Below are 21,188 nucleotides of genomic sequence, written 5' to 3' on the forward strand. Positions count from 1 at the left end.
ATGCAGGATCAGACCCTCTATGTCGTCTTTGAAGCCTTATTATTTTAGCACAGTCTGTATCTTGTTGCATAATGTTTTAAGATGTGGTCTGCATCGTTATGTAGCGTGTTTAATTTAGCAACAGATGTGCAGGCTCATATGCCGTTATGGTACATTTTGTTCACTCATATAATAGCAAGTTCCTCAAAATTGTTACCAGTTCTTCAGCGCAAGACTCCTACAGCATGTTATTCTCCTTTTCTGTACGGTGAAGAGCAGAAGAGCTCTTTATTTGCCACCAGCAGGTGCTAACGTGGGAGTGCCGGCTCTCCATGAAGCACGTTTAACCCACTGCGTTACTGCTTTCTCTGCCAGGCTGCAGCACCCAGTGAGTGCACTTTCCCCAGCAGTTTTCGGGGGAAGGCACCAGGTGGGCAGTGGAGGGGCAAGATTTTGGTCGTTAGGTTTCTGGGCAGAATAAAAGCGAGTCACCTAGACAAATAATGCTGATTGCCACCCATGGCGTCATCCAGTCATTCCCATGGAGAGGCCTTAATGCAAAACATCACTGAACGCTCTGTGGCAGCAAAATCATACTAATAACTAGTAAAAGCATTAAACCTAATTAACAATGGTTTTGTAGCAAGAGCCCTGCCCTCACCATTTTGAAGGTGCTGAGGGTCCATGGGGGGAATGCAGGCTGCAGGGAGTCTGGCACCGAGATATAATTTACAGCCAAAGTAGTTCTCCCAGAAATTGGGAAAAAGACCTTTTTCTTTTTTTTCCCTAAGATCCTATTTCCCATGCAGTGGCTGAGAGCGTTTAATGGAGTGGGAGAAGTCCGAACCCTGGTCACACAGAAACTGTGTGATTCCTCTTCCCAACTGTGAGGGTTTACATCCCTCAGGCATTTAAAATAATAAAAAAAAAAAAGTATTTTTTATTTTGGCTAATGAAAATCTATGTTTGTTCTCACTACCGTATAAATGTTTAATCCATTTTTGGTTCCTGCTGGGCTATTGGGCTTAATAGTGTCTTGGCACTGTGAGTTCCCATGTTGTTTTATTGTACTTTAAAAGAAAACATCCAAAAAAAAAGGGTTCTCAGGAAGGGTTGTGTCATCTGTCCCTTCCCTTCCATGTGCTTCTCTCCTCCCTTGCGGTCATGCCAGGGCTTTAGAGAGAGGAGAAGGTGATGGGGGCTGAGCAGGGGCACTGCACTTACGGATATGCCGCCAGCACAGGGAGGAAGGATGACACAGTGTTCGCAAAGTGATCCTCCTGCATTGTACCGTCTGCTTTGTCCGCTTCCCTCCCCTGTCATTATCTCTGTGTGTCTCCTTTCTTTTCTCCGCGTTTCCTTCCTTGCGCCGAACTCTGCCTCTCAGCCCCTCCTGCCCTCCCCACGGCAGCTGCCGACATCTGAAATGATCAGCCGTGGAAACAGCCAGCTAGTACGGAGTAGTTAACACCCAGTGATGCTAATACAGGGCTTCAGCAGCTCACAGCTCTGAGGGCTGTTCTTGCACTGAAATCTCAGTTCAGGTTTGGAAAACTGGACCTTAACACAAAGGAGGATGCAGGGAGAGCTGCCCTCGGCATTGACAGATACTAACTTCACGATTACGGACTGCTTGGGCATCCCGGTCTGCTTCTACCTGAGAGGACTGATGTCCTGCAGTAATCACGAGAGCAAACCCTTCTCTGGGAACCTCTCCTTTCCCAAGAGCCTAGAAAATGTCACACCATCATTGAAACATTTGGACTGGATTTTCCCTTGTTTAAGGACTTGTGCATGTGAAAACCCAGTTTAGATGTGAGGAAGAATGGAAATTTTCCTTTACTGTATGGAAATGGGAACTTTTGCAGTTCATGGAGCTAGGAGTTTTCTGTAGTAGGGAATCTCCATTTTGTTGATGCCATATTTTGTAGAGGGTAGAAAATATAGTCAGAAAGTGTGAGCAACAGATTTCTGACTCCACTAAGGGTCTGGGAGTGTGCACGTGCTTTTTTTGATTGTTTAGAAAGATGCTTGTATTTCAAGTTAAAGAGGAGTCCCACTTAACCTACGACCATGTATTCATTGGCAGAAGTGGTGCGTTCATACCACTTGTTCATTCACACCTCGAAAGGCAGCAATTGCGGTTTTATTGCATCGTAGCTGACAAGCTGCGTGTTGGGCAGGACTTATAGGTGCGGTTTCACGTGCTTACCAAATCCTGCGGCACTGCAGTGGGGCTGTGCGCTTGCATTGGCTTGGATTCGTCGCAAAACGGAGTGTAGGAAACACCCTGGCGCTTTCCTGGGGCTGTGCACAGAGAGGGAACATATGAGAGATGGTTTTGTACAGAGCAGTGGCTTTTAGTCACTTGCTGGGTGCTGCCGTGGTTTGATGGTGATGCCTGCCATGGATGCTCTGAAATAGATGTTGTCTGTTTGTGGTATTGTGCTACCTCCGTGTGCTGTGAAAAGACGACAAAACAGTGCTAGCTAGGAAAGAGCTTAAAATAGAAATTATTGGTAAAGTCACCTTTCTCTTATTTTTGTTGAACGGTGCATTTTATTTTGGAAAATCACCTTTTCTTTCTTTTCGTTTTCCATCAAAAGCAGGAAAAATAAGCCCTAACACAGCTTTCTCTGCTCTCATTTTCTGGCTCATGGATTGTGGTATTTAATGGGCAGTATTAAGAAGCCATTTACATGTGTTACGTCAGGATTGTTTTTTTCTTAAAACATTGCATTTAAGTACATTCCTTTAAATAAATAAATAACTGCTGGGCTATCATCATGTCCGAGGGTTTTCAAGAAAATTTGCATTTTGAAAGACACTGTTGGAGGCTAACAGGGCCATGCAATTACTGTATGTAAATCACTTCACTTGTTTCCTAATCTTGCTAAAGATGAAGTACAATTTTGGTGTGTGCGCCTCTCTCAAATTTCCTTATACAATGAGGTTTTCTTGTATTTTAATTGCTGACCATGATTTTTGTTCTGCCTAGCCTGATTGTATTTATTTTATTGTGAAGGATATTTAGCCTTGTGATTGTTTTGAGATTGGGTTGGATGGAGAAATCACTGAGGATAGATTGAAGTTGGATGCCTAACTAATTGCATCCTCCATCCCACAAATGGAAGAACTGCTCTCTTAATTACAGTTTCATACGAAGGCTGGGGAGTATCCGCTTGTTTCTGTGCCCCACACATCTGCTTTTCCCTGTTTTATCCATCCCTGCCAAGTCCTGCTCGGCAGCTCCTGCCACATATTTAATAAGTTTATCTGAGTTGGGCTTTTATTGCTGGTTGATATCATCATGGACACCTGTCAAAGAAAGATGGAATAGTTAACATCATTAGGAAGGAGTTCATTCATGGGTGTTACATTAAGCTGTGCGGGATTCTGATAATATAAGCAGTAATTTCTCTGATCGTTATTAGTTTCTTTTGTAGAAAGTTTTCCTCCGGGGGTAATGCAGGGAATTGAGATGGAAGGAGAAAAAAACTTTAATGGAAGCATTTGTCCATCAGAAAATGCACTGTCAAAATTAAATACACTTTGCATATTGATTTTGTTTGGGAGAAAAAGGGGGAAGAGTTGCAGCCCCTACATAATGAACCATTTGAGCCTTTTCAGAGCAAAATGCCAACTTTTTCTCTCCTGCCATGACTTTTTTATAACCTGGTATTTCACCCTGAAAGTGGACTGGGATATAATACAAGTAAAAATTCATGTATATACTTTTAAATGTTGATCATGGAAATGCTGTTAGCTACTCTGCCTTTAGCTACACTAACAGTTTAATTTTTGTTGTAAGAAATATTTTGACTCTAGTAAGCTTCTGCCTCTGGAATGGAAGTTTTCTGCTTCTTTTAGAATGTTGCATTAATTATTAATGTGAGTGGGAATCGTGCTCTTTAGCATCCCTATGTTTAAAAAAAATCAATTAATTATTGCTATAAATCTCAGAGATTATGCTGCAGTTGCGCTGCTGGGAAATTGGCCATTAACTACCAGGAAATCGCCTATCTTCCCTTAGTCAGAATTCAGTTGTACCAACACAACCCTTTTCCTTTTATAAATTAACTATCAATGTGATGCATAATTGATAACCATTTATAATGATAACAATAATCTCCATGAAATTGTCATCTCGGTATGCAGCGGCTTTGTTAGAGCCTTTACCCCTCGCATGCTCAGCCTCGCCTATTGCGTTTGTTAACTGTGTTTTCTGGGAATTTATTGCTTCACTGGCATGGTTTCAGGAGAGCCATAAGCTGTTGCAGAGGAATGAGATGCAAGGTAGAAACGCCTGACCGGACTATGTGAATACGAAGAACCTAAAGTGTTTTGAGAGGATGGGTTAACTGTTGCTATCGCTGTTCTACAGAAGGGGAAACAGAAGTCGAGGTTACAAACGTTGCCCAAGGTCAACTTTCGGACATCAGCCTGGATTTTCGTGGTTCGTCGTGTCTTCTTCTCATGTGTCCTGTATTATGTGAACCCGGCAGTTTTTTGGTTTGTCATGAAAATTTTATTTGCAAATAATGCAATGTGAAAACTCATCTGCCACAGAGGAGCTGTTTGGGGGCCAGTTCGAACAAGTGGTACCAAGTTTGTGGTTATTGCTGGCTTTTCAGAATTTTTTTTTCTTTAACCCTTTCTAGTACTTTGTAGGCAAAGTGGTTGAGACTTTGCAGCAAGGAGAGGATTTCTTGCTGTGCTTGTGGTGGTGCCAGTCTCCCTCTTCCCCTTCTTTCCTTGCAAGGCCTCCAAAACCGTGGTGGTGTTTTGCTTTGTTTGTGGAAATCACAGCTTTCCACTAATTCTGCTCTTTTGGCACCTTTAAGTACGCTTAAAAGGGTGGTGGATGGCTGGGGGGTCAGGAGCCTCTTGAGCAGGATGTGTCCCTGGAGGTTTGTTAGTTTGTATCATCAGGGGCATCTGTTTTCACCTTAAAGTATAAAAGAGGATATTGAATCCCTGGTAGTATAGCATAACTCGGTAAAAAATTAGTGCATGTAGTGTTGAATTGTTTGAATTCAGTTGTCAGCGTGAGGTCTCTTCTTGTATGTCTTAATTCATGAATACTGCTGTGGAACTTGCTTTGAAAAGCTCATACCTGGATTTTACAATGAAACTGTTGGGTAAAAGTGCCCTGATGGCACATTCCAGGTCTGCAGCCTGAGCTCAGGTCGGAGCATTCAGGCATTGAACGAACCTTTGGCTCTCTGTGGGAACAAAAGCATCAGACCTGAGAGAATCCATGTAGGGTCTTCCTGTGTATCACCAAAATGCAGTAAAGCCTGTAGCTGGTGTCCCTTTGCAGAGCATTTCTTATAAATCAGCCACACATACTGCTTTATGGATTGCTTTATTTCATCAGCATTTAAAAATGTGTGTGCTGGAAACGACAGTTCAGGCACCCAAAGTTTAATGTCAGACCTTCAAGTATGAAGGTAAGGACAGGCTACAGTGACAGCTGGAATATGTATCAAGGTCTAGTTGCAAATTCAAGGTCCATCGATGACTTTTACAGGGCAAGGCTTAAATAAGACATGAAGTTGGTTTGTGTGTGCGTGTATATGTGTGAAAGCACTGGAAGAGCAAAAGCTACTTTCCTTTTTTTATATACTCTCTAATAATGTTTCAGTGTCTGTGAGCCTACAAAATAGCTTAATGGATTTTATCTGCTAGGAATAGATTTTTAAGACAGAAATAAAACTGGAAGGGCCATACAGCACTTCAGCAGTTCTTGTGTACAATGCTGTTTTTTCTGATCGCAGGGAAGATAAAGGGGCTGTAAGCTTGATTTGCAGTATAAGATGCGTGACCAGTGGGATGCTGGGGTTGGAAGCACTAAACTCGCAGCTGTCCTTCCAAAAACCTGCTCTGCTTTTGGGGACAGGCAGTTCTCACCTGGTGTGCTGGAAATCCTAATGAATCCTTTCCTTTCTCGGCAGGATAAACAGTGGCGGTATGCACGCCAATTCCTGTGAATTTTCCTAAGTTCCTGGGGGACTGCTTTGCTTTTTGAATCACAAAGTTGCAAAATACCGTGAAGAATGGCACTTGTGGATAAACACAAAGTCAAGCGGCAGCGACTGGACAGAATTTGTGAAGGTAAGTGTATGCTCCAGTTTTTCTATAAAAGCTGACAGATGGTTAAGGTAGAATATCTAATTTTTCCTTGTTTTTTACAACACTTAGACATAAACAGATCCAGCACTAGATCCCCTGTCCTCTCTATTAGCTCAAAATACGGTCGTTCTGATGTTGAAACATTGTGAAGGAATATACTGGTTACCCATTTCAAAGTCATCTGTAGTCTTGTGGGCAAGATGGTTGTTTAATTGCCAGGCCTTCTCCTTTTATCCTAATTTCTACTGAAATGATCTAGTCAGTCTCAATTTGAAACATAGCTTAAATTTATATTGCCTTGAGAAAAGCGTTGTGCTCCGGTCTCCTCTGGCCAGCGAAAGAGCCAGGATGCAGGGCCTGGTGCCAATAACTTTCCTCCCTTCCATCTCCTAGCAGTGCCAGTTCCAGTGTCCAAGATTTCGGACACAAGCCCCCAACGCTGCTCTCCTCAGGCTGACTGCAGGGCTGGGGGAGCGCTGTGTGAGGCATTTGGATGAAACTCAGCATCCTCTACTTCCACGCAGCTACTCCCATCCTTCCCCAGGTCAGGCTTTCGCTGGCTTCTCAGAGAAAGGCAGAGATTTGGCTGTTTCAGAGTTGCTTCTTCACTCAGAGGACATGAAAGTAGACGTTCTCCCATAATATTGACTATCATCCTATGGAAAATGTAAAAGTTGTTGTTGGAGTATTTCTTACGGCTTTGGGAAAATAGTTATAATGACTTTTCTTCTGTTGGGGTGTGGTAATAAAGCAGATTTGCTGAAAATTGTTCTTTATTAATAGTATGTTACAGTGTCACAGGTGACTTTTACCTTCTATTTATTCAATTTTCCAGCACAAAAAGTCTATAGGTAACATTTTCTATTGCAGCTTGCAGGGTGTGAGTTGCTTACAACAGAAATCAAGTGATTGCCAACAAGCTCTGCCTTTTTTGCTGTACAGTCCGATAATTCTCTTGTGCAAACCAACACCCATGAAAGTTTTACCATCAGCAGCAAAAGCAGAACAGAGTGTTATTTTAGGAAGAATAACTTAAGTCGTATCTCTTAAAGAGTTCCAGTGTTTATCTGCTCTTAAGGAGATGGATAGTGGCCTGCAGGGTAACAATTTGCAGTATCAAGTGCCAGTGAGGTGAAATAGGTTTTGCTCGTGGTTGAAAGCGCAGAGCTCGCAGGGGAGTTGTACTGCATCCATTCAAGCAAAATGTCTAGGGCTGTGTGGAGTTTCCAGTGAGTATAAAATACTGATCAGCAGGACAGGGTGGGTTTTGCCTTGATTTTTGTGTGTTACATATTGCTTTCTCTAGCATGTCCAAGTAAAACACCCTTGCTTGTTGCTTTAAACTTGTCATGAGTTACTTAGCTCTATTAATTTTGCCCTGTTAATTTTGGAGGGGAGAGACAAAGCAGAGAAGATGTGAGTTAGGAAGGAGTATCCAGGGTACACAGCAGTGTGTAGCTGCATATTTCTCCTATTGAATGTCATAAACACTCAGGTGTAGTATGCTATCTCATCTTCAAAATTTACTTTGAACTTGACTTAAAAGAGTTGTATCAGCTGAGCCTGGATTTTCAAAAGCTGCCTTCCCGGTTTGATGTTTACTATCAGATCTAGTTGCTGAGTGTACAAGAAATTCAAAAGGATTGTACGACAAACCTGCTAACAGAGCTTTAGATGTGATTGAAGTTTAGATTATTTTCCTCTGATATATGAGCTCTTTTCTTCTTTCTTGGTCAAAAGATAGTCTTTTCTAATCTGTAAATGTGCAGAAGACATAACTTTTTAAAGTATACTTTGTCATTTGCCACTTGTTTTGTGATTTGATTGAACTGATGGGATTCACCGTTCTAAGACACTGTTGTGTTGTATTTATAAGCAACAGATTAGGACTGAGTGTAAGCAACATGGGAAAAATGCAAAAAAGCTTAGGGTTTTCCAAAATACTAGACTCGTAGGACAGCGGTATACTATACTGGTATCTGTGATGGCTATTTTTTATTATGGGCTCCTAATCTTGGATTACAGCGTAGTAAAGCACTGAAGAGGGGCCATTCCAGCTGCCGTGAAAACACACTTTGAAAAAACCAAGCATTTCTCTTGGTTTTGTCGTGAAAGGTATATGGAGTAATTGGTGACAGATGATGAGAAATTAGGGAACTACTTCAGCAGACTGATGAGAGGAGTCTTTGCTAACAGAACACTGTTCAGTAAGAAGAATCTCTACTGCTCCATCAAGTCAAGTGCAGTGTGGTCCAAAGAAGTCACTTTTAACAAGTTCCTGTTCTGTGGAAGCACTTGTGCAGCTTTTCTCTTTAAACAATTGGACAGGACACAGAGCTATATTTACTTGATGAAAATCTAAATGTTTTGTACTACAGAGGTGGATTTCTGTGCTTTTTATGAAGTTGCGTATACTGTACCATCCGTTTTACTACTCACAACACAAACCCTTGGAGAGTTTGCTAGAACAGACTTTAATTCCACACAGCAGGATGATGGCGGGTCTAGAGGTGAAATATCCTCAGGCTATGTGTTGTAATCGCTATCCGTACTGCCAAACGATAATACTTAGCACTTCAGGTCTTCATTGTACCATACGAACTGCCACCGAAGGATTCTTCTTCATATGGGCTTACTAAAAACATAACGTGTTGAGGGAAATAGCTTACAAACTGTTGCAGTATTAAAAGAGTATATTAAGAAGCTGCATTGTTTGTATTACTCCGTTAAATGTGCATCTGGCATGGGAAAATAATCCAAGCCATACAAGGGGTGGTATCTTTGAAAATGCTGGTTCACAGCCTTTATAGGCAGTTTTATGAGTCTTCCAGGAAGAGAAGCAGTTCAGTCTCATTGCATTACTCAGCTTGACCAGTTCCTTTGTATTTTTAATATATCGTTATGACATCTTTGTATGACAGCGTTACTTTTCCCTCTAAGCACGCTGTTTTGAAGAGGTGAGCTTTTTGCACCAGGTAATGGATTTTGCTCTATAGAAAAACACGAGTGGGATAAAGGCGCAGACTTGAGGGGATAAAGAAATTGTATAAAGACATTTAGAGCAGTCTGTTAAGAATTAAGTGGGTTTGTGATGCCTGTCCGAATGAAGCTAAGTCAGAGTGTGCTCGCAGTGATCTTGGCTTACCCATTTCTTTCTTTTCTGGTTGTCGCAGAGAGTTTGGGTGCCGGTTCTGTAATTGGATCCATGTGGATGGAAAGATGTATCCAGTGAATGGCTGGGGCTTTTGAAAATAATATATGCAGAGTGGTTTACATAATTCCTGTTTGTGGAATTGTGTCTGATTACGTAGTGGGTCAAAATATGCTTTAGAGGTGGAGCTGTTGGTGCTGTGTTTAGTTAGACTTGTCCAGCACCCCCTAGTGCAAATCCTGTTCCTATTAGCTTGTAATTTTGCCACATTTTAAATTTGTTTGAGCTGAAATTTTCCATTCCATGATGCATTTTTACCTCGGGGTGAATTAAAAAAAAAAGTTCCAGCAAAACTTGCAGAGCCATGTCTGAATGGGAGATGGAATGGAGAGGGATGTTGTTTTTGCTGTGCTTGAAACAAAGCAGAGCTGCGATCCTGCAGCTGCAGTACCCACCTGCTCTGTTTTGAATAAAAAGGATCTGAATTTTGCTGTGGTGTCAGGAGTGTGCCTGTTATTGTTCCAAATTTGGGGCAATTTTTCAGCCTTTGAAAGAAATGAAGTGAGCAGAGCTAATGCAGCTGAAGGTCGTGTCGTGTGCGCCGTAACACTCTCCCGGGCACAGGGGTGGCAGTGACCTCTGCCAGAGCACAGTCCTGCAAAGGGGGAGAAGCAGGGTTAGGTGAAGAGGAATGCAGAGTAAGTCAGAGCAGACAACTGGCCCTCAAACTTAGGCACTGCGAGGAATAAGTTTAGCTTTCTAGCCTTCACGGCCACCTTGATTTTAAGTTGTTATGGCCATCTCGAATTGCATGACCCTACATGTATGTGTGTTATTTCTTCTAGTCCTGTAAGCCTGGCAGTTGCCTCCTGCTCTTCGAGGGCCCTCTGGGGTCAGTCTTGGCTCTGCTCAGCGTTCCCGCACAGCCTCCTCTGCCTCCCTCTGGGCAGCAGAAAGTGAGTGAAGCTCCAGGTTGAGGAGAAACCGTGGCAGGCCCTGCTAAGATGGCAGAATGTGGGCAAGATGGTGCGATATTGCTGATACGCTGTTTTCCTTGCTGTTTTGCTGAAGGGAAGGTTCAGCCGCAGAATCCGGATGCAGACGGTTGTGTCTTTAGCTGTGCAGTGCCCTGGTCAAACTGGCTTGTTGCAGCGTGCGACACACAACAGCCATTTCAAACCGTCTGTGGCAATAACCCTCAGGGCAGAAGCTCACCTGCCTTTCATGTAGGAAACAACAACAGAGAGAGATTAGATGCAATTTTTTCTGCGCTACCTGTGGCAGAATGAGGTGTGCAGCAATGCCTTCAAGAAACCCCAAGCTCAGAAGACCCTGACAGTACTGGCATATGGCATCCATCACTCCCGTGGGGCTCTGCTGCTCGCACAAGGCATTCCCGTGCAGGGAAATAACTTGAAGCATCACTTTTGCTGCCCAGTCTGCTGCCTACTCATCTGTCCTTTATCCTGTGCTTCTGTGAATATGGTTCAAAAAATTTTAAATAATACTGGGAGCTAATACACATAGTGAGGAGCAGCCCTCCGCAGTTGCTGGCAGTGTCTTTGGGAAGCCAGAGGAGAAGGTGCCATGGCAGTGTGCAAGGTTGCATTGTCATTTCCTCATGAAATGTAGAAACTTAATGGGGACAAGGCAGTAGTGGTGGCACATCCAGGATACAGGATGGCACTGTCTTGCCTGTGTGTAAAGCAGGGGTTTCTGCTTTACATCAGGGGTCTCTGATGATCCCAAGTGCTGCCTCTGCTCCATACCATCGCAACTGTGCTACCCTGCTGTCTTCAACACCGGTGCCATGAAATTTTAATGTCTGGCTTTATAGGTTAAAGTTCGCACTGACATTTATGAGTCAGTTAAGCTTTCAACACACGCCCCAAAAGTGGCAGCCCTGAGACGAACAAGAAGCAAAGAGAAAAAATAATTGCAAGGCCAAGTGAGCCCAGACATTTTCTGATAAGAGTTTTTGCTTCAGGATTTGTCATTATCCAGTGGGAAATCATGTCCTTACGTGTCAGTTTGTGCCACCAAAGCTGTCTGTACTTTGCAAAATAGCAGAACTATTGCAGTACCAAACAAGCCATTCATAGTCTGTTTTCTTTCAGGTCCTTTGATATGTCTAATGGCTAATAAATGCCAGCACAGTCACATAATACTTTTCAGTACTTAATGCATGAATCTCTCCGCTTTTTGACTTATTGATGTATTCGGACCCTAGTCTCCTCTTTGGATGAGGCTTCGCTGGTGCTACCCATAAATAGTAATTCCTCGAGTATTTACCTTCCAGTCACTATAGTATCTATGGGTGGCCTTGACCCTCCACATCCCCTCCTTTATCAGTGGGAGTGGGGTACCGTCATGGATAGTGATAGGACAAGGGCTAATGGCCTGAAGCTGAAGGAGGGCAGATTTAGATGAGATATTAGGAAGAAATTCTTCCCTGTGAGGGTGGGGAGGCCCTGGCACAGGTTGCCCAGAGAAGCTGTGGCTGCCCCTGGCTCCCTGGCAGTGTTCAAGGCCAGGTTGGATGGGGCTTTGGGCAACCTGGGCTAGCGGAGGGTGTCCCTGCCCATGGCAGGGGGTTGCAACTAGATGGGCTTTGAGGTCCCTTCTGACCCAAACCATTCTATGATTCCATGATTCTATGATATTGATGGCTCTTGGATAGGTCTGAGTCCTTTGATGCTATAGTTAGTCTTGAAAAGCTTGAACAAGCACCTTCCCATGATACACCGGCCAGTTCAGACAGTGGTTTTCTCTCCGTTCTCATGTTTTGCCATTGATTTTCTGGCCATTCAAAGGAAGAGGAACAGGGGCACTTGAGTGATGTACTTTCATTTTCAGGCTGAAGCAGGAAACTCAAGATGAATTAGGAAATGCCTTTGTTCCTCCAGCAGCCAGTTTGGTTGATTGCTCATTATTTGTTTGCGGTGGTGTCTGTTGTTTGCTGGATTTTGAGCAAGTCCTCATTAAGGAGGGTGTCTGCTCTGAAGAGTTCACAGCGTAGGGCACCCAGTGGTTAAAACAAAGTACATATGATCTGAAAAGGAGATGACATCAGCAGCTGCTGCTGCTTGGAGCAAAATCCACGTGTCCTGCAGCCATCGGGAGAAATAGTGGTCCTAGAGCTGCACATCCATGCATGTGTCTGGTCATCGCTCTCAATTATTGAGTTGGGGAACTCTCCCAGCTGCAGTTGCTGGACCATCCACAAATAACCCAACAACCAAAAATCTGGAGAATTTTCTGCTGGGTTAGTGGTCTGGGTTTCTTGCTGAATGTCTAGCAGGATGCGGGGAAGGTGTTGGGGAGCAGGATGTGAGCAGAGTGGAGAGTGGAGGAGGTGGACGAAGGGTGGTTGCACTGGTGGGAGCCTGAAGCTGGTGCGTTATTTTGCCAGGGTGGGAAGGGGTCTGTGAAATGGAGGAGGGAATTTGAGGAAGGAAAGGATGGTTTCATCATCAACAAAGTTATCTCAGCCGTGACTGCATGAGACTGGTTAAATCATTTCAAGGGTGGACAGAAATTCTGTATTCCACATTTCCACCTATGATGGAAGTCAATGCAAACCATATCCAGTGATATTTGAATACATATACTATGTAACATTAGGTCCTCTGGTAAACACAAACCTGGATCTATGGCAGGGGCGCTTTTTACCTGTTTTTTTATTTCAGTTTCTCATCCATAAAAGTGGACTTAATATTCACACTGTCAATTATTGCTTGTGGTGCGCTTTCTTATCATTAAAATCTTGTCATTAAAAAACCCCAACCACCCTCAATAGAAGTGCCCCTGAAGAATTGTAATGGTTCTGGCTTTTCAGCAGTATTTGAACAGTGTGTCCTTGAAGTCTGGGCTCACACTAACAGCAGAATACCGAATAGGTTCTCATTCAACAACTCCAGTCCATTCGCACTAAAAAATAGAGGAACGTTGCCTGTGGAAGCAGATGGGAAAACGTACTTAAAACTACAAGGCAGTCAAAATGAAAGTTGTACAAGCAACCTGAATTCTGACGTTCTCTCATTTTCCAATCCTTAGTGTTTTGTTAACATGGTATTGTGTAGGAAATAATCAGTTACAAGACATCGTGGTACGTGTAATGCCAGAAAATAAATTGTTTCAATGCTCAGCATCTCTCTTCCAAACCATTGCACGTCTGAGGGTCTCGGGAGTGACTGGGCAACTCTGGAAAGGGTCTGCCTCCAATTCTTGCTCCTTTGTGTAACATAACAGTGGCCAAAATGAGTACATTTGATATTTGGGTGGAGGAATTTTCTTCCATTCTTGCAAATTTGAATGCCAAGTAGCATCTGATAATACTTATTATTACTGCTTAGAAATAGAATCCTATTATCTCAGGAAATTCTTATCGCCACTAGTCATTTGATGAGAAACAATGAGTTAAAGATGATATCAAGTGTGGAAGAAACTGCTTGTCCTGAGTAAAAGTGACTTATTTAGAATAAATATAGACCTTTTCTTTCCTAGTGGATTTGAGTTTCTTTGTTCCATGAATATAAAACACAGTGCAAGGATTTCCCCCCCACAATAAAGCTTTTTATATTTTTTTAAGTTTCCGCCTCAAAGCACATAAGCCATCAGGCTTATAAGGAGGGGTTGCTTACCACATTTTGCCTAGAGAAAAGGCAAAGTTAGCTTGTCAGATCCTCCACTGTTGCACCCTGTGCTGATTTACAGTAGCAGGAGATCTATCTGGCTGCTCTAATGTTTTGCTCTTCTGAGAGTCCATATGAAGTTCTTTGTGGAGGTTTCAAAAAATCACTTCAAGTTCACATCAGAGCTGGTTTGCACATCATTTTATCAATGTGGGCAGTGAAAAGAATGCCATCCAGCGGTGCTCTTCATTACCCGGTCGCCGACAGAGGCATAGCAGGTTTGGGAATTGTCATTAATAGGTTTTGTTAAAATTTTAAGATTTTAAAAAAAAATGGACAGAAACCTATGCACGAAGAGAGTTCAAGCAACCTCAGTGGGTTCACAGACCTTATTCAAGCTTATTGACCTTATTCCGTGATTTTCAACCCTTTTGCTGTGCTGAATCAAGAACTCTCTGTGTTTGTGAGTGGACGTCTTCTGCTTTGTGACAGAGGTACTGCGTAGCTCCTGTCTGCAGGTATGCAGTTGTCCTTCCAGCATGGAGACATAGGCTACTCAAGTAGTCTTCCAGTTCTGTGTACATTTTTTTCTATACATTGACTTACGTGTAGTCTGTCTCCCATGACGTGCCATAGGGGGATATGCATGACAAGATGTAGGACTTGAGCCAGATATGAAGCCAGCCTGACAAAATCCCCCAGGCATCTGGTAAAGAGTAAGACACATTTAGATAAGGTTACAGAAAAAAATTTCATTAAGTTGGTATGCAACTTTTTTGTAATAGATACGTGACTCAAGCTGTTGCAAGAAGGAGAGCTCCCCTTTCCCGCAGACTTGAGTGCTATATGCACAGAAATAGGAAAAAATGCTTCTGTTGTGAGTTCTCCTTGTGTTTAAGCCCACATTTATGGTAACTTAATATGGGTCTGACTCTTAATTCTGCCTTGTATTTTTCCATCTTCCCCAGCCTTAAGAGGTTCCATGTAACACGCTTTATAACTTCATGTCATTAATTAAGAAACAATTACAGCTGATGACTTCAATACCATCAACTTAATCTTCATCCTTACCACATTTCCCATTTAAATTAACTGGTTTATGGATTAACATGTTGTCATCATATCTGGGTTTTTTCTCCTTATTCTAAATCGTCTCCCGCATTTAAAGATTACTCAGAAAAATGATAATATCCCCAGACTGTGCAACGAGAAGCCACGTTAAGGGGCTGTTGGAGTGGCGGCCTCGGGGCAGCCCTGTCGTCTATTCCCGAGCTCTGGAGTTTGGGAGTGCCGCAGAAGCCGCCTCCAGAATCCAGGGGGTGGAAGTTGGCTGCTTTACCTCTTCCAAATGTGTGATGGGAAATGATCAGTCCTTGGGGACAGATGAGAACAGGATGGATTTTCCTTCAACATACCAGAAAAAACTCGTATTTAACTCCCAAGTTAGAATCTTTCAAGGACTGATGATGCTTGGATCTGAACCAGACTTTTAGGTTTGATTCTGACTTTACTGAATATTTACTAGTAAATATTTTGACAGGAGTAGGACATCTGGCTATACTAAAATAAAGCTGCAGAGAAACACATTACACAACTTTTCTTTTATATTTTTTGGTATTCACAAACAGATGTAATGGATCGAAGTGCCAAAACAGTGAAGGTTTTCATTATGTCTTTTATATCTGAGAGCTTTCTTCAAAGAGCAAGTTTTCTAGAACTGGTTGTGCATTTTTGTTGCCTTAAAATTAAATGGCATTGATTGTTTCTTACAGACACTTTATATAGCCCGTTAGCTTAACGCTATTAATTTGGTTTGTCTTATTTTAGATTTTTTTAGTATTTAAAAAAACCCACTCTCTGCTGCCATCTAGCACCTCAAAACTTACTAATAAACAGCTTTAGTTCACAAAATAGCTTATAGTTATCAATTGACACCCATTTTTGAGAGCAAACAGTGTCACTGCCTGCTAATGGTAACAGGTACTCGGTTGAATCAGCAGATGAACCTAAGCAAGAGACGCGGGGCTGGCAGTTTCAGCCTCGGGTCATCCCCATCGGGGAGCAGCCGCCCCCCATAACTGTCCCCATGGATGGTGAGGGACCCCAGTAAGATGTACCTGCAGATTTAATACTTGTATTTGATTATTGCAATGCAATAATACAAAATGCCAATCTTTTTAAAAAGCAATGCATAATAAGTGTTTTTAGCTAAAGCAATATTTCCTCCTGTTTCGGTTTGGTTTTAGTTCTAGTTTTTATCTGTGTTAGGTCTGCCAGGGAAGTACGTGCTTCAAGCTGTTGGCAACATCAGGGGAAGTAAGGCAGAGAGACACCCTGAACCCTAGCATGTTTATCTCCTCAGGACCGTGTTACAATCTAGTAATTAATTATTTTTTATGCAAAGCCCAGACATGCATGGCAGAGTTCAGAATTACAATATATATTCATTTAACAATGGATTTCTCTACTGCTTTCTGGGACAGATATAATTCCCATGCTTTTCATTACACATGCTATTTAAATCTTGATCCTGAATTCTTATTAAAAATGATGAGATTTGACCTCAAAGTCTAATACCCAGTTTTGGAGACAAGGTGCTTGAGGTGATTTCTAGAGGATTATTTTTAAGAGCATTCGTAGACTAGATCTTTGCAAATAGTTGAGGGATGTGCCCAATGAACCTTGTCTCCTGGCTTTTAGGCTGCCATTCAGCATCCAGATTGATTTTTATTCTGTAGTCCTTGAAAGTGTGTAGTTTTGTGGTGTAGGGATACATCTGATGGTTTTATTATCCCTTTGTTGATGCAGGAATGTGACGATGCTGTTTCTGCTAAATTTTATTAGTCTCCCCGTACTTGAAGGCAAATTTGTTTCTGATTGAAGTTTCAAGAGCTTGTAGCGCTCATTCCAATGGCTCAGAGCGTGTTTTACAGCTGGGCTTCTTGTTTTTAACTGTGAGTGTATTTCAGATGATTGCTAGCTTCCTGCATTTGTTACCTGCAATTTGATTTTCATCCCAGACAGCAAATCACCCGGGCTTTGCAGGGGAGCAGGATAACATGAGGTGTGATAGGTTACCCCGTCCTCTCCGGGGTGCTTCTGCGCATCCCTTATTCTGCGATAAATACAAGGTAGCTGAAGCAGGGTACCCTTCAATGAAAGGTGGGTGAAATGCCTCCAGACGGAGAGTTGGTGGCATGTGGCAGTGATTTGAGACGCAGCGCTGGCTGGCCAGGAGGGTGGGAAGGAGCCTGCCTCCTACACCGAACTCCTTCCCAGCAGAGATCGGCCCAAAAAAAGCAGTGGAGAGGCAAGCAGTCAGGTCCACAGTGATAAAGGAAAAGGTCACTGTAGTTTCATTATGTGAAATGCCTCTGTGAGCCTTCTCAGCATGACGCCAGCTGGTGTGAGTGGAAGAGGCTTTGCATCCTCTCTCCTCATGTTGACGTGTGGGGTTTCGGGGGATTCTTGGGAAATTACTCAGAAAGGCACTGCGATACTGTGTCATCAGTTTTGAGAGTAAACGTCTGCTTTATTTGGCATGGGAGGTAGGCTCCTTTGCTGTGCCTCCACATTCATTTAGATATGATATTGACCTTTTATTTTCCATATGCTTGGGCCCATTTGTGTGTAGCCAGTGGGAACGGCAATTGAGCCCAGTTACAGATTCCAGTTTGTGCATAACATTTAGAGGCAGCGTGTGCTCGTACATTCCTGTAGCTTGTAACTCATGCAAGCCAACACTTACAGCACATTTCTATCCCAGCGCCAGGGGGTTGAGTTACAAATGGACGTAAGCTTTTGTTTTTTTGCTTTAAAGTCATCAAAATACAGAGTTACATGAGGCAATGATTGTTTAATAATCGGCTGATCTTAAGAGTGTTTTGTTGTAACGCACCAAGTTGGTATTTGAGAGTGTTTTGTTGAATTTACAAAGCATCTATGCTTTTGGTTTGGAAATTGGTAAAAGCATGTGGCATGGCTTCAAGCGCTGAGTGCTTTCAGATGCTGTTCTGTTCCTTTGATTATTGAAAATTATTTGGGCACAATCCTGCTAATTTTCTCTTTGTACTCCTCTAATTTCAGGAGACTGTTAGAAAGTCCATCTAGGCAGAGTGCTTATTGCCACTGCGAGAGAGATTTTTACAGAGCCAAATTTTAGCAAATGCAGTAATTGTCAAGGATTTGGAACATTTTCTTCCTGTTTTTCTTCTCCCAATTTTTTTTTAATTTGTGCGCATACACGTGCATCATTTACGGCGCGTGCTATTCCTTTTCCTCTCCATAGCATCCATTGTATACCATGGTATAGTTTCGCACCAGCTCATTTCTGCTTCCTCGTTGTCCTGCAAGCTGAATGTAGGAGGACGATGTTCAGAAAAGGCTTCCCGAGCTTTGGGGATCATTAGGCACAATCACACACAGTCCTTGAAAGCCCAGGCAGTGAGGGTAAAAGCATTTATCCTACCGGTAGCTTTGTACCTTGTCACCTGAAAACATACGACAAACACTGATTAATCTTAACACCATCTGATGTGATAGGTGTATATTATTCTATCTCTCTTGATGGAAGGGGAACCTGTGAGTAAGAAATAAAGCAATTTACTCACTGACAGTGGCAGAGCTAGGTATAAAGGCTGGGTGTCCTGATACCTGCTCTCTCCATTAACACGAAGTGTATTTGTTCTCTAGAGGATTTTTCACTGCTGGGGGTAGGATTCCTTTGCCTTTAAAAGAGAAATTGCCTTTCCAATACTGGTGCACCTTACAGTTTTAGCCAGAAATGACATTTGGCATATTCACTACGTTGTTTCAGTTCCGCGCTCTCCCAGAAGGAAATAATTTGGGAGAAAACATCAACATTTTGCTACATTAAAAATAATTTTTTCCAATAGAAACAAGATTTAAACTTGTTATTGAAAAGTATTTTAAAAAAATAAAAGCCAAACTAAAACCAATCTGTACTGTTTTGTTGCACACAGTAATTTCTCCAGCAACATGCTTTCATAATTTGAAATGAAATGGTTTAGATCAATGTGAATGAAATTTCACATCCAACCTCCCCTGAGTTAGTGCTACAGACACCAAAAAATGTTGTTTACACAGTTGTGTTGCAGATTGAGCATCCTGATTCCTTATCACAGGTTTTATGTGTAAAACAGGCTTTCTCCTCACGAGAAGAAAACAGCATTTTCTAGCACTAAGATACTTGTTTCATATCCACTGTGTTTTCCAGAACCAGATTTCATGCCATCCGGTTTTGAATCAGTATTTAAACAATGGGCCCACCTTTCTTCTATTTTACCTTTTTTTCAGAGTAGACTTCTTCTGTAGTTGTTGCATCATAGCAAAATTTACCATGTACTAGATCAACACTAAACTGAACCTCAGGGCATTAAGTCAAAACTGTGCTTTTTTCATGTGATCTGAACCACCAGGGCATTTAATCTCTTGATCAGCTTTTTTTTTTGCCTTTTTTTTTTTCTTTTGTGCGTTGTTTTTTCCCCAAAATACCTCTACAATTAAAAGATAAAGGGAGAATAAATTTTCTGCCTGTCCTGCAGTCCTTCATCTTCCCCTCATGTCAGGAATGTGGGTGCCAGTGCCTCCACCACTGCCAAGAAGCGCAGGTGAGATCGCTTATGTTGGGTTGTGCCCCGGTGCCTCCACGTCATCTCTTGGCCATTGCTGCCTGGGTCTGAATTTAGAAATAGCTACGGAGTTACAGGAATTTGCATATGCGCTGCTTTTAAGAGTGCCGAAAAAAGAAAAATGAAAGACCCTTACTGCCCATTCATAAATATTTCATTCCATTCATTTCTTATTCATTCCTTGATTCACTGGGGGGTGTAACATTTCCTTTGCTGCTGTGGTGGCATGGGAGGCTGCCCAACTCCATGGCTTCTGGGCACATCTTCCCCACCAGCTGCAGGGACCCTCTTGGTCAGCAAGAAGAGGGGCCGGCAGAGCCCTCCAAAGCGAACATCTGCCCCATGGCTGCAGGGAAAAGTACAAGTCCTGTAGCCCCTGGTCCTGCAAGCATTTACCTGTGCTTAGCTTGGAGCCCAGGAATAGTTAATTTGGTCCATTGAGGTCAGCGTGTATGGGATAAATCATCCATATGCATGAGTGTTCCCAGCAGCAGGTCTGAAGTTAAAGTTTCCTGGCTCCTGCAAAGCGGGCGTGGGAAGAGCACGTCCTTCTGCCCGAGGGCTGCAAGGTTGCACCCGTGCGAGGGCAGGCTGGTGCAATGGCACACGGGTGCTTTTCGGAGCCCAGGCGTGCGGCTGCTCCTGCAGTTGAGCTGAAGGGAGTTTGGAGATGGATCTTCTGGTCCTGCTGTCACCCATGTGTGCGCTGGAGCCGGGCAGGGCACGGCCACCAGTTACAGATCTGTTGGTTTGGGCAAGGTCTCTTTTGTGAGTCCGTCATGCGACCCACGGGCTTATTAAAGCTTTTGGTTTTTTCAGAGGTAGTAAATGCTCAAAGCTCCCCTCTGACTTCCCTTGTGGTTGTTCAAGGTCAGCATTTTTGAAATTTAATTTTTCTATGGCATGGTTTTTTCCGTTGTCAACCAAGGCTTACCATGGTGACTTATGTTCATTAGCGATTTCTTTCAAGACGACAGTAGAAGATGCCCTTGATCCATAGATCAGGATTTTATTATTTTTTCATATACGTTTTTGGTACTTTTCTTCTCCTGCTTCAGAACAAGCAAATGGCACAGATCTCACTGTATCCAGTTGGGAATACATTTTATTCTTTAGCAAAATGTTGTTGTAATAAAACGTTTTTGTTTGTTAAAATGTTCTCTTCTTTATTTATAAGCCACAAATGTGTCTTCCCATTTTGACTCTCACAAAAGAAGAAATTTTCCAATGTGCCTTAAGTTTGTTAGTTAATTCAATATGATGCCAATCAGATATTCTCTGAGAATTGCATAAATAATCTTTTGGGGCCCATGTTTTGCATGTCTGTGAAATATCCAACATAATTTAAAGACTGTGGTTCTTGGGGATGGAATTGGAGGAGAGAATGTTTGAAGAGGATTTATAATATTTACTGCAATAAAGAAATTTCGGGATTACTCAAAGATCCTGTCAGTATTTGGGTCAGAAATATAGCCCAGAGGTATTAGTATGATAGGCAAGTATAAGCATTAGACTGTATTAGTGATTTAGCTATCATAATAGCACAATAGTCTATCATGTGATGGCTAGTGCACTAAACATTTATTGTGGATTAGCCAGGAAAAACGTGCAAGCTGTCTTGCAAACAGACCAAGGAAG

At 42.5% G+C, this 21,188-nt stretch overlaps 1 protein-coding gene across 5 annotated transcripts in view; it reads left to right on the plus strand.

Moving 5' to 3' along the window:
* Nucleotides 1–21,188, plus strand: part of CTBP2 (C-terminal binding protein 2) — a 142,024-nt gene that overhangs the window by 72,245 nt on the left and 48,591 nt on the right. For all 5 annotated transcript variants that reach the window (XM_054831191.1, XM_054831189.1, XM_054831190.1 and 2 more), the window contains one exon: nucleotides 5,937–6,096. In XM_054831191.1, the coding sequence (XP_054687166.1) occupies nucleotides 6,039–6,096 (58 nt within the window). In that variant the 5' untranslated portion in view covers nucleotides 5,937–6,038. The remainder of the gene's footprint in view (nucleotides 1–5,936; nucleotides 6,097–21,188) is intronic.

Source organism: Grus americana, chromosome 7 (assembly GCF_028858705.1).
Source record: "Grus americana isolate bGruAme1 chromosome 7, bGruAme1.mat, whole genome shotgun sequence".
NCBI lineage: Eukaryota > Metazoa > Chordata > Aves > Gruiformes > Gruidae > Grus > Grus americana.